At 44.4% G+C, this 14,319-nt stretch overlaps 1 protein-coding gene across 4 annotated transcripts in view; it reads left to right on the forward strand.

Annotated features, from left to right (window-relative positions):
- The window catches only part of LOC135199407 (major facilitator superfamily domain-containing protein 12-like), a gene marked incomplete at its 5' end in the record, with an annotated part of 74,875 nt that overhangs the window by 44,172 nt on the left and 16,384 nt on the right, over nucleotides 1-14,319 (forward strand). For all 4 annotated transcript variants that reach the window (XM_064227407.1, XM_064227408.1, XM_064227410.1 and 1 more), the window contains 1 exon segment: nucleotides 11,635-11,762. In XM_064227407.1, coding sequence (XP_064083477.1) covers nucleotides 11,635-11,762 — 128 coding nt within the window.

The raw sequence follows: 14,319 nt of genomic DNA on the forward strand, positions 1-14,319 counted from the left end.
CTCTACTTTAGTTAATTTCAGTTTCTTCAGAGAAAGGTTATTCGCGGGGTCCTGTCGTTGTGGTAACTCAAGTTTATAGTTGGCGTGGAGAGTTAGGGTGTTAGAATTTTAGGGAGGCAGTGATAGTCTAAATAAACTGAGTGTTTCTATTGGTCAAGCTTAGACTGAGTGTATTGTTCCTTTAGGCCCTTGAGGTTAGGCAGATCCCGATGGTCATGTTGGAATAACTACAACTTCTTCAGCACAAGTCATCTGCATCAATGAGCAGTAGAGAACTGAAGGTCCTGCACACTCAATTTCTCCTCCATACATGAGTGGCTAGATAGCCACATGGGAGGTTCACCATTTCCCCTCCATACATGAGAGGTATAGAATACCACATGGGAGGTTCTTCAGACTCAGGCGGTACCTTGGACTCGACACTGACGGTATGGTACTTCCTCTGCAAGCATCCTCACTTACTGAGCTGGACGACCAGGTGAGGAGATTTGTTTTTACCTCCATGAATAAGAAGTATAGCTTATCACATGGGAGGTACTTCTGACTCAGATGGTACCTTAGACTCAACACTGATGTTGAAGTACTTTTTTTGCAAACATCCTCACCTCCAAGTTAGATAACTAGGTGAGGATACATGCTTTTATACATGGTAGGTTGTTTATGAGTTACCTGCGTATGTTTTGTGGACAGGTCGGGCTGAATTAGATTGATCTCACCTCCGTGTAATTGTTGTTAATCGGGCTAAGTTGGTAACTCTGACGGTTAAAATTATCCACTTAGTGGGTAAATATGTGGGGATATAGTTCGGGCTGGTCAGTGACCAGGGCTAATTCAGGTGTTCAGGTAAGTACAGTAGTACCTTGAGATACGAAATTAATCCGTTCCAAGGCGCCCTTCGTATCATGAGGTTTTCGTATCTTGGACCACATTTTACATGTAAAATGGCTAATCCATTCCAAGCCCTCCAAAAACACCCCAGTAAATTATATTTCCAGGCCTAAAACATGTTCTAGGGTTACGACGCCGATCCGACATAAGAAATATGACTCCAAAAAGGCAAAATACTGTACATACTTGAGTAATATTCAACTGCATGTAATGTTCAACCCCATTTTTACTGCATATATTAGGACTTTAGCAAATGTCCCTTAGCAATAAGCCTAGCCTATGTTAGCGGTTGCTAATGTAGCCTAGTCTATGATTCTGACATCTAAACCCAAGAAGCTAAAAGCTTAGAATATGCCAATAAAATGTATAAGTAATCAGTATGTACTCATTTCAAATAATTATTAATTAATCATTAACTATAATACAAAAAAAAAAAAAAAAAACCTTCCAATAGATTGTTTACATTCAGCTCTTACTGTCTTACGAGTACCGAACGAACGCCAAGCAATCATTTTTCCTAGGACACAGTAAGCCATAAATTTTCATTAGTATCTCTCTTCAACTAATGAAACTACCAAACAGTATAATAACCATTACTAATTTCTATTCTTTATTCTATCTTTACCTAATGGAGATACCGAGTTACTGACAGCTATAATGAAACATATACGTAACGTAATATTAAAACAGAAGAAGAATTCTAAAAAAATACGTATTTGTTGGCAGTCTGATTTATTTTATATTTTATGATATCTAATTCACAATTTATTTATTAAATGTATTGCATGTACTAATTTCAAATAATTATTAAGTAACCATTAATTATAATAAACAAACAAAAAAAAATGCTTCCAAACTTCTGTTTACATCCAGCACTTACAAGTATCGAATGATCGCCAAGCAATCACTTTACACAGTAAGCCATAAATTTTCATTATCTCTCTTCAACTACTGAAACTACCAAACAGTATAATAACCATTCATTTTGTTCATGAAACTTACCTGTCAGATATATATATATATATATACGTAGCTGTATTTTTCCGAATCCGACAGAAATTTAAACACTTACGACACACGCAGTGGGAGTCAGGTGGTTAGTACCCATTCCCGCCGCTGGGAGGCGGGTATCAGGAACCATTTCCATTTTCTATTCATAATTTTTCTGTCGCCGGTGGTGTAAACAACGTTTGCAGCACCTCCGTCCAGATTTTGGAAACTTACTGGCTACTTCAGTATCCCTTTTGGTTTTTTCTTTGGTATCTGAATTGGATCAGTGGCTTGGCACACGTTGACTTTGGATTGATTTGATTTTGGTATTGATTTTTCTTTGATGAAGATGTCAGGGTCTAGTTCAGCTAGCGCTAGATTTTGTTCTATGTCTGAATGTAGAGGTAGGCTACTGAAAGCTTCAGTAGACCCACATTCTGTTTGTAAGGTTTGCAGGGGGAATGAATGTACATTTGAAAGTCGTTGTAAGGAGTGTGAAAGATTAACAGATTCTGAGTGGAAGGCGTATGAAACCTATCTTAAGAAACTTGAGCGAGATAGGTTAAGGAGGTCTTCCTCCAGGAGTGTTTCGGGTAGGCAAGATTTTAATGATTCTACTGCTAACCCTCCTTCTGTAGTTTATGCTCTTACCCCTGCAGTGTTGCCTCCGGGCCCTGAAGCAGTGTCTGTAGAAGGTAATACCTTATCTTTAATACTTGAGTCGATTCGTAACTTAGAATCAAAAGTGTTGGCTCTGGAGAGCAAAAGTGATGTTATAAAGTGCAGTGAAAGTGCCCCTTGTGTAGTGGAGGGTGCGTCAGATCGGCCTCATTCCGCCTCTAGACCTAGACCTCTGCTTGACTCCCAGGTTACGGGGAGAGAGCATGTCGAAAGTCGAAGGAGGGTTACGAGGAACCCCCACCGATCTGGCGTGCCTTCGGCAGCTTCTGACGAACCTACCCAGACTGCCAAGGAGCGTGCGCATGCACGTCTTCTCAAGGAGTGCTTTTCCTCTTTGGAAGCTTCCTCCCCGCGCAAGGGATGGAGCTCTCATGCCGCATCACGTCCGCTGAAAAGGACGGCTCGTGTTCGGGACGCTTCACGTCCAAGTTGTTCTCCGGAACTTTGCTCTTCGCCTGATAGTGCGTTTGCTGCTTTTCCTCCGCAGAAGAAGCGTAAGGATTCTTCAGAGGCGGAGTCTTTCCTAGATGATTCTTTCGAGCGCCGCAGTCGCTCTAAGGTGCATGAAGTGGCGGTTTCTGGGAGTAGGAAGAAGGCGTCCCCTCACCACTCCCCTGCTCACAGGATCAGCCCCTCCCCAGAAAAGGAGGCTTCACCTACAAGCAAGATTCTCCAGTCGCTGCAGCAGCAACTTCAAGAAGTAATTTCTTCTAGAGAGACTTTCCCACGTCGCCGTAGGAAGGACAACAATCTTCCTGTGAAGAGGTCGAGGCGTTCTCCCTCTCCCTCTCCTCGCTCGTCTCTCTCTCCGTTTGACTCTCCCTCTAGAGTTCGTTCTGCTCCCCAGCGGCTCTCTAGAGGAGGTGAGAAATTCGTTTCTCGCTCTTGAGAAGCGGTTGTATCCGCTACTACGAAACCTGTAGATAGGAAGCGCGTTTCTTTAGACGCCGAGCGCGCTTCTGTGAAAGTCAAGCGCGCTTCAGTGGACGCCGAGTGTGATTCGGTGCAAGTTAAGCGCGCTTCAGTGGACGCCGAGTGTGATTCGGTGCAAGTTAAGCGCGCGCCAGTGGACGCTCAGCGAGTGCCAGTGGACGCTCAGCGCGCGCCAGTGGACGCTCAGCGCGCGCCAGTGGACGCTCAGCGCGCGCCAGTGGACGCTCAGCGCGCGCCAGTGGACGCTCAGCGCGCGCCAGTGGACGCCAGGTGTGCACCTGTAGCTATCGAGCGTGCTTCAGTCGGCGCCAGAAGATTGGCATCGGACGCCAAGCGCGCCCCTACGGACGTCAGTTTTCCACCACCGCAAGTGGAAGCGGGAACTCTTCCTGTTCGCCGCTCTTTCTCTTTTGAGAAAGCTCGTGACTCTTCCTTACTTCCTCCGACTTCTCCAGTGTCTGAAGAGGAAATTAGTGACACTTTCGTCGAAGTGGACGAAAGAACAGCAGTTGGCTCCAGTCTCGACGGACTAACAAGGTTTTTTTTAACTCGTCTGCTACAATCAGTCTTTGCAGACACTTTTCAGCCTGAAGCTCCGCGTACTCCTCCCTCTCAGTTTTCGTCATCCAAAGCTGCTAAGATCTTGGGCTTTGTGAAAATGAAGAAGTCGCTTTTTACGAAGCAAGCTTTTCGCAAGGTCCACGATTGGATGGAAAAGAGGAAACCGCTTCAGGCAAGACTTCTTTCGCTTTACCACCTTCAAGACTTTGTGGCAAACCTGGTATGTGGTACGAGACGGGAGAAAACGTCGGAGTTAAGAAGCTTCTAGCCTCGGCTCAAGGAGACTTTGGAAGTATTGTGGATGCCGCCAGAAGATCTTTTCTGTCTTCTTCGAAAGTCTCTTGGACGCATAGTGAGCTAGATTTTCACCTTAAAGGCCTCTTCAGGACACTAGAGGTCTTTAATTTTCTTGACTGGTGCTAGGAGTTTTGGATGCCAGGTTCCAGTAGTTTCTGATTTCCATCAGTCTGGGGGAGCTGTCCAGTGTATTGTCTTGCATGGACAAGGCCGTCAGGGATGGTTCTGAGGAATTGGCTGCATCATTTCAGCACGGGATGCTTAAGAAGAGAGCACTCTTTGCAATTTTACCGCTAAATCGGTCTTGCCAGCGCAAAAAGCAGATCTACTTTTTGCTCCTTTCTCAGAACATCTCTTCCCCCAGTCTATGGTAAAGGACATAGCCGCCAGTCTCCAGGAGAAAGCAACCCAAGACCTTCTGGCGCAGTCTTCTAGGAAGCCTACAACTACTTCGTCTTCTGGGTCCTCTGCTTTGAAGAAATTGAAGCCCTTTCGATCTGCTTCTTCCTCGAAGCCAGCCCCTCGAGAAGAGGCTCTTTCAGAGGCAAGACCCCCGCTCCTTCTAAGAGCAAGAAGTGAGAGGGAAGTCCTTCAGCCACCAGTAGGAGCCAGACTTCTACATTTCGCGAGAGCCTGGGAAGAGAGAGGTGCCGACGCTTGGTCTCTGGACATCGTCAAAAAGGGGTACAGAATTCCTTTCCTGAAGTTACCCCCGCTGTCTTCGACACCAAAGGATTTGTCTCCTTCGTATCAGGGAGAAAAACGGAAAGTGCTTCACGATCTACTAGATCAAATGATCGAGAAGCAGGCGGTGGAGCAGGTCCTTGACCTGAGTTCTCCAGGGTTTTACAACCGTCTGTTCCTAGTGCCGAAGCAGTCAGGGGGGTGGCGCCCCGTTCTGGATGTCAGCAGTCTAAACCGCTTCGTTACCAAGCAGAAGTTCAAGATGGAGACACCTCAATCTGTGCTAGCAGCCTTAAGACCGGGGGATTGGATGTCTCATTAGACCTTCAGGACGCATACTTTCACATCCCCATCCATCCCCGATCAAGAAAATACATGCGGTTTGTCCTGAAAGGGGAGGTATTCCAGTTCAGGAGACACTGCTTCGGTCTCAGCACAGCGCCGATGGTGTTCACCGTTCTTATGAAGAACGTTGCGAGGTGGCTCCATCTTGCGGAAATAAGGATCTCTCTCTACCTAGACGACTGGCTTATTCGAGCCTCATAGCAAGACTGGTGTCTGAAGGACCTTCACACGACTTTGTCGTTAGCGAGGTCCCTGGGACTTCTGGGGAACCTCGAAAAGTCGCATCTGACTCCTTCTCAATCCTTAGTCTATCTGGGGATTCAGATGGACTCGGTGGCTTTTCGGGCTTTTCCGTCCCAGGGGCGACAACTTCAATGCCTAGACAAAGTGTCAGCCTTTCTAGGGAAGGAAACATGCTCGGTGAGGGAATGGATGAGTCTGCTGGGGACCATTTCCTCACTGGAGAAGTTTGTTTCTCTGGGAAGGTTGCACCTTCGACCACTTCAGTTCTTCCTCTCAAGCAATTGGTCACGCAAACAGGATCTAGAAGAGGTCTTGCTTTTGACGGAAGAAGTGAAAAAGCACCTCAAATGGTGGTCGGATCCAAAGAAGCTTGCGGAAGGACTTTCGCTCAAGCTTCGGAACCCCGACCTAGTGTTGTTCTCCGACGCGTCCTCCACGGGTTGGGGAGCAACACTAGGAGGGAGAGAAGTGTCAGGCACCTGGAGAGGGGAACAGGTGTCCTGGCACATAAATCTAATAGAACTTTCAGCGATTTACCTTGCTCTAAGGTTCTTCCAAGAGGAAGTCTCCAACAAAGTGGTTCAGATAAACTCGGACAACACCACAGCCCTGGCATACCTCAGGAAACAGGGGGGAACTCACTCTCCTTCTCTGTTCGCCATCGCGAAGAATGTCCTGATATGGGCGAAGTCGCAAAACGTCACGATCCTGACAAGATTCGTGTCAGGCGTGGAGAACGTGCGAGCAGACCTTCTCAGTCGGCAAGGACAGCTTCTGCCGACGGAATGGACCCTTCATCAGGAGGTATGCCAGGCGTTATGGAAGCTGTGGGGACGTCCTCATGTGGACGTTTTCGCAACTTCCCGAACGAAGAGACTTCCGCTTTATTGCTCCCCAGTTCTGGACCCGGGAGCAGTGGCAGTAGACGCCCTACTGTGGAATTGGTCGGGACTAGACATTTACGCTTTTCCCCCATTCAAGATCCTAGGGGAAGTAATGAGGAAGTTCGCTGCATCAGAGGGAGCGAGGATGACCCTCATCGCCCCCTTCTGGCCAGCGGCCAACTGGTTCACGGAGGTGATGTCCTTCCTGGTAGACTTTCCAAGGACTCTGCCCCTAAGGAAAGATCTACTCAGACAGCCCCACTTCGAGAGGTACCACAAAAACCTCCCCGCTCTGAGTCTAACTGCGTTCAGACTATCAAGAAGTTGGCCAGAGCGAGGGGTTTTTCAAGACCTGTGGCTACGGCGATTGCCACCGCAAGGAGGCCTTCCTCAATCGCAGTTTACCAATCGAAGTGTGCTGTCTTCAGAAGTTGGTGCAGAAAGAATGGCATTTCCTCCACCTCAACCTCTGTGAGCCAGATAGCAGATTTCCTTCTTCACCTCAGGAAAGAAGTGAAACTAGCTGTTCCCACGATTAAAGGCTACAGAAGCGTGCTTTCTGTAGTCTTCAGGCATAGAGGACTCGACTTAGCGAATGACGGAGACATTCATGATCTCATTAGATCCTTTGAGACTGTGAAAGTTCTCCAACCGAAAGTACCATCGTGGAATTTAGACGTGGTACTCAAGTTTCTCATGTTGAGTCAATTTGAACCGCTCCATTTAGCTTCGCTTAGGAATCTTACTAAGAAGACCATTTTCCTAACCGCTCTGGCGATGGCAAAGAGGGTTAGCGAAATACAGGTCATAAGCAAGCACATTGGGTTCAAGGATCATAGTGCAGTTTGTTCCTTAAGCCCTACGTTCTTAGCAAAGAACGAGAACCCTTCCAACCCTTGGCCGAGGACGTTTGAGATCAAAGGGTTGTCGGAGCTAGTGGGACCTGAACCTGAGAGAGTTCTGTGTCCTGTCAGGGCTCTCAAGTTTTATTTGCAGAAAACCAGAGCATGCAGAGGCTCTTTGGAGAACTTGTGGTGCTCTGTGAAAAAACCAGATCTTCCGATGTCGAAGAACGCACTGGCGTTCTTCTTAAGAAGTACGGTTAAGGAAGCTCATGAAAAGTGTAGTGAAAGTGACATGGAGCTTCTAAAAGTGAAAGCCCACGAGTTGAGGGCTATTGCTACTTCGGTGGCTTTTCACAAGAATATGGCAATCAAAGACATTTTGGGCGCCACTTATTGGCGAAGCAATTCGGTGTTTGCTTCACACTACCTGCGGAAGGTGAAAGCAACATACGAAAATTGTTATTCGCTCGGACCATACGTCGCTGCAGACACTGTTTTGGGGGCAGGAGGTAGCGCTCATCCTATCCTTTAATGGTTAGGGGAGTTTTTAACTTGTGTTATGGTTGTGGGGTTGACCGCCTGCGGCGGATCTCCCTTCCATTAGCTTAGTCTAAGTGGGATACCTTTGGTAGGCTACGCCAGGTGGTTTTGTTTTACTTCGTTGCCCTCATTGTATGGTCAATGGTCTAGTCACGTCGTGGTCTCGCCCCTGTTGACAGATCATCTGGAGTGCACCAGCTTTATAGGTCTCTACCTCGCTGGCAACTCTAGTAGCACAAGCAGACTTACGCGGCAGTAACCACGAAGTCAGCTATGCTAACAGGTAAGGAACCAAGATATTAATTATCTGCATATATATGTTTCCTAAAATCTTCTATTCTGTCTACTCCCACCACCAAAGGTGGGATTCAGCTATATATATATATCTGACAGGTAAGTTTCATGAACAAAATGATATTGTAATGATACAATTAAGTTTGTTCATACTTACCTGGCAGATATATATAATCAAGTACCCACCCACCTCCCCTCAGGAGACAGTGGAAATAAAAATTATGAATAGAAAATGGGAATGGTTCCTGATACCCGCCTCCCAGCGGCGGAAATGGGGAATGGGTACTAACCACCTGACTCCCACTGCGTGTGTCGTAAGTGTTTAAATTTCTGTCGGATTCAGAAAAATGCAGCTATATATATATCTGCCAGGTAAGTATGAACAAACTTAATTGTATCATTACAATATCATTTTTATTCTTTATTCTATCTTTACCTAATGTTTTTTTTTATTAAATGCGTTGCATGAATAAGTTTTTCAATTTACAGCATCCTTTTACCAATAGAATACTTAAAGCACAAGGGGTAGATGCTGACCAATAGGAGAGAGGGTCTTATGGGGTGACTAGCATCAGAACAATGGGAAGGCGGAGCGGATGGTGGCGAGTTTACTCAGCTGGCGGCGGGGGAGTTCTAAAATTGTTCTCGGTGATCTGGGCGAATCTCGGGACTTTACAGCAACAACCTTTCGTATCTTGAAAACTTTTCGTATGTAGAGCTGTAAAATTTTTCGTATTTGCTTTCGTATCTCGAGTTTTTTGTAAGTTGAGCCTTTCATATGTCGAGGTACCACTGTATTACAATAATAGTTTTCTTTTGAAAACGTCATGTTTTTACATTACTAGTATGATTGGCTTGGATACTTTCATATGAAAACAACTTTTTGATATAAAGTTATTGTTAATATAAAATCATTATTGTTATTTTTTAGAAAATATGCATACATTTACATTATTTTTTTAAATACATGTCTTGATTATATGATATGCTAATGTTATTCATACATTATGAATGTTATCAGGCCTGGATGCCAGAATTTCGTATAGTGATATAGTATAAAGTATGCAGTTAGTAATCGATTACAGATCAATTATTTTCATGGAAGTAATCAGAAACCGAGATTACCATAGGCAGTGGCATCTCGCCTCTTGCCTCTCGCCTCCCATCTGTTGCCTACTGACTCTGTGGAAGCTGTCGAATAGAAAGGCAAAGAAGAGATCGAAGAAGGTGTCTTTGTCTGCCGCCTCCTCACCTACCCCTACGAAGGCTTCACGGCCTAAGAAGAGGAAGGTAGCTTCTCCACCCCTGAAGAAGTCTTGCCTTCAGACTTCTGAGGGTCTGCCTCCTCCCTCTGGAAAGGAAGCAGTTGGCTCTCTTGCTGGCTTTCCCACTTCTTTGGAAGTGGGAACAGAGATGCTGTCCCCAGGGACCAGGGTCTCGGGAGCTTCTGGAGCTCAAACTAAGGTTCGTTCTCCAGCCTCTCCTCCCAAGGGTGCTGCTCAAGGGACAGGGACTGTGTCTTGAAGCTGAAGGGTATGGATATCTCATCCTCCTTCAAGGTATCATTACTCATAATGAGCTTCAAGAGGTCTTACCCACCTTGGGATCTCAGGCCTCCTGAATGGGACACGACTCTCTTGTTGCAGAGCCTGACTCGTCCCCCGTACGATCCCCTTAAGACAGTCTTTCTGCTAGCCCTGGCATCGGCGAAGAGAGTTGGCAAACTACATGGTCTTTATTTTGATGTAAAACACTTTAGGGATGGGGATTGATTATGCTCTATTTCGTCCCGAATTTCATAGCGAAGGCTCAGAATCCATCGGTCCCTGATGCTAGATTTGAATCCTTTACCATCCACTCCCAGAGTGACTTCGTTGGTGATGATCCAGACAAGATGCTGCTTTGTCCCATTAGAGCACTATGGTGCTACTTGAAGACCTAAAGAGGACTTGATGTCTCCTGCCTGAGTGTCGACAACTCTTCATTAGCTCCAGAGGTTCCAAGAAAGAGGTGTCCAAGAACACTGTATCTTTCTGGCTTCGTACTCTGCTGCTGGCAATGACACTGGTACACTTCGTCCGAGAGCTCACGAGGTCGGGCATTGCTCTGTCCCTCACATTCTGTAAGAACCTTTTGGTTTATCAGGTGGGGTCTGGGCATGCCAGACCACTTTCACCTCTCATTACCTTCAAGATATTGCCCACAGGTCCTTGGACACTTTTTCCTTGGGACCGGTGGTGGATGCTTAACAAGTTGTGTAGCTTACCCAGCTCCTCTTAGCAGGACAGAGTTGCATCTTGCCTCATTGTACGGTATGAATGAGCGTGACTGTGGAGTGACTGGCCCTCCTTTCATCCTACTCTTTCCCTTCTGGTAGAGAGTATGCAGACTGTTATGTGCCGATACAGGAGAGAGTAACCTATCTATTTTCTCAGACTAGTTAATAGAAGCAAATATCTGCCCCTTCCCTTCACAAGGCAGTGAAGGGGGCTTTGACATAAGACAAACCCATAACTTATATTTGCCTTATTTTCTCTGATATAATGGTTCTTAGCTGCCTCTTAAGGGGGACACAACCTCCCCATTATGAGTAGTCCCAGAAGACTTGAAGTTCTTTAACTCTGATTAAAGGTCAGTGGCCGGATTCCCTTCCTCGCTTTTACGACCAGGAAGGGAATCTCAAGTAGGCTGAACCTTAGTCGGTTCAGTTCACTGGAGATCACAGATCACTCGGATTCCACCAACCAATCAGTAAGTCAAGTACAAAGTATGCTATGAAGTACAAAGGATGCTATGAAGAACCTTTAGTACTATGTGCATTGTGTGGAATGAGGCACACTATAAGCAGCACCATCCTACAGGGTTCAATAATACGTCTGTTGTAAGGCCATTAATGTATCAGTTTGAAAGAGAATGCTGCATCCTGCCTATGTGAGAGATATCAGGGTAATATCTCACTTGAGAGAGAGCTCTCTTAGTATATAAGGCTATTCACAGTGAACTACCTAAAGGCAGTGGTTTGTTTTTATGATAACTAGAATGTTTATAAAAAAATAAAAAAAAAAAATGCATACAGGCAGTCCCCGGTTATTGGGGGGGTCGGGGGAGGTTCTGTTCCGATGGCTTGATTATGAACAAAAATTGCCAATAACCGGTTAATGGCACCTTTGTTATCAGCGTTGGAAATCAGCGCTAGACAATCCCCATAAAACTGGATCGCTGATAACCGAGGCCGCCGATAACTGGAGAACGTCTGTATATATAAAAAGTACTTTTAAGCCAAGTTATAAATTGACAGATGTGGGATTCTTAGTTAGTAAAAGGAAACTGGGCTTTGAAAAAATTAATCTCATACACAGGCTTAGATATGATGCGAATCAAATGATGGTTCCATTAAAGAAGGATTTGCAGATCATTATCTGGCTCATGTTAATTTTGTTTCATTTCAGTAACTGTTGCCCGAAATGCGCAGGTTACTTCCGTGACGTTTTGTTCTACTACTGTGGTGGTGCAGCTGTGCTGTGTATTATTGCCCTACTTACATTACTACCGTTTAAGATCGGTAATCTTCATACAAGTAAGTACCTGGTGAAACCCTGTAGGTTTTTAGTTTCCCTTTCAAATGCAGTGGAAGTTGAAGGACAATGACTGTAATATGGATTTTTGTTTGTCATGTCCTTGTGTGTTTAATGATAATTATCTGGTAATATTTACTGAAAATCAATTTAGGGCAGAGTAAGGCAAATCAGATAGTGGGCAGGCTGAATGAGATTTGGAAATCAGATATAGATTGATGTTGATGGAAACTAAGATACATATTCTTCTTTTCCACCATTATCCCTACATTAAGGGGTTGGTTGCCTGATGCGCCTTGTCCACTGCCTTCTGTCAAAGGCATCATCCTCCACCAAACCTCTTTTCTCCATATCTTCCTTCACTTTATCTCACCTTCTAATTCTCTGTCTCCCTGTCGATCTTTTTCCTCTAATATGTTCTTCCCAAGCTCTTCACTTCCTCCTCGTCATTCATCCTCAACACATGCCCATACCATCTCAATCGTGACTCTCTTATCACTTCTGCTCTTCTTATTTCATCATTGTCCAATCTCTCAAGCAGTGATATTCCTATAATCCACCTCATTATTCTCATCTCTGTTCTCTCAAGCTTTACTTCCTCTTTTATTCTTGGAGCCCATGTTTCTGGTCATTTCTTCTTAGAGCCCATGTTCCTGCTCCATACATTAACACTGGTCATATCACTGTTATAAATCTTGACTTTTAGCTTGATTGGCATTTTCTTATCACATACCACTCCAGCTACCTCTCTCCATTTCCCCCCTTGCAGCTTTTATCCTACTGTCAACCTCAGTCTCACATCCTCCCTCTTGGCTTAAAGTAGATCCTAAGTATCCAAACTTTTCTGCCTGTTTTATAATCGAGCCTCTTCTTTCTTGTATCACTCCTCTGTCTCTATCTTCCCTAATGCTCAGCAAAACCTCTGTTTTATTCACATTCACCTTTTAAGCCACCCCTCTCTAAAGACTCCTGCCACTCTCCAACCCTTCTCTGTAGGTCCGCCTCATTTTCAGCAGTAATCACCAGATCATTGGCGTACAACTCCCACAGCTCTTTATTCCTGATTTCTTCACTCAACACATCCATGAACAGCACAAACAAAAATAGGCTTAATGCTGACCCCTGGTGTAATCCAACACTAACTTCAAAATTTTCTGTTTCCCCAACTGCTGTTATCACTTTTGTGCTCGTTCTTTTATATATCATCTCGACCAGCCTAACCAACTTTTCTGGAATTTTCCTTTTCTCAAACAACAAAACATCACTTCTCTTAGGATTCTGTCGTATGCTTTCTCTAGATCTATAAATCCACAGTAGAGCTCCTGGTTTCCCTCTAGCTTCTCTTCCTGTAGCTGTCGTACTATGAAGATGGCATCACCGTACCTCTTTCTCTCATGAATCCATACTGCTGTTTCCTGATCTTTAGAATCTCTAAAACTTTCTAAAACTTTCTATCCATGCTGTTAGTTTACTAGTTCCCCTGTAGTTACCACAATCCATGACAATTCCCTTCTGCTTGCATATATATACCATTAGATCCTCCTCCCAGTCCTTTGGCATTTCTTCCTCTTCACATATATTAGGGCTTGTGCCTTGTATGATAAGGCGCCCTATGAGGTAATGTTAGACTAGCGATAATCTATACGCTAAGTCGGTTGGTATTGCACTTCCATCTTCAATGGAGTGTCTGGGGTTTTGTAGATCACTTACGAAGTCGGTATTATCTTTACGACGATGTGTTAAACTCATGGTTCGGTGAGGTTCTTGTAGAAAACACTAAGTATAAAAATAGTATATTCTTCTGAAGTTTTACATGATGAAGATCAGGTATGATCGTACAAGTCTTCTATGACGATAGCTTGATCGCTTCTGCCAATGATGATGGCTAATCCTATTCCTCTACATGATAAAGCTTAGGTAAAGAGGTACAGGTCTTCTAATGACGATAGCTAACTCTGTTCTGCCCGTCTACCATCTCTGTTACAAGTTATGAAGGAACAGACAGTAGTTCGAACATATGAACATACTATCAGATGACATAGTTTCATACGAACACACAATCGAATGAGACACGCTACAGATCACGTAGGCCGTTTGAATAATAGGTCGGGGTAGTTGTCTCAAGCAGGGAGCTTGGACTAATGTTTATAAACAATTGAATGACTACAGGTGACGGCATGTTATCTTAGCTTACATACTTATTGTATACGTCATCTTTAGCGTCTCTAGTCTGATCACATTCCTGCAAGCAATCTGGTTGACCTCTTTAGTTTTAGACTTTTATGTATATGGACTAACATTCCATATTTTTATTATGTAAACACTTACATTAGCTCGGTCAGCTACCAAAACCAACTACTGAATATTACTCAAACTTGACTTGCATTTGACTTATAGGAGTGTGATACAGACACTATGTGAATATATATATATATAAGTAAATAAAAATTCATGGTGTACATGAATTGATTCAAGTAATAAAATATAAAACAATGATATTGGTAAATAATAGTGATCACATGATATATAATGATACAGTTTTTCACTTCATCTCTTTAA

The sequence above is a fragment of the Macrobrachium nipponense genome, chromosome 25, assembly GCF_015104395.2.
Source record: "Macrobrachium nipponense isolate FS-2020 chromosome 25, ASM1510439v2, whole genome shotgun sequence".
In the NCBI taxonomy this organism is placed as follows: domain Eukaryota; kingdom Metazoa; phylum Arthropoda; class Malacostraca; order Decapoda; family Palaemonidae; genus Macrobrachium; species Macrobrachium nipponense.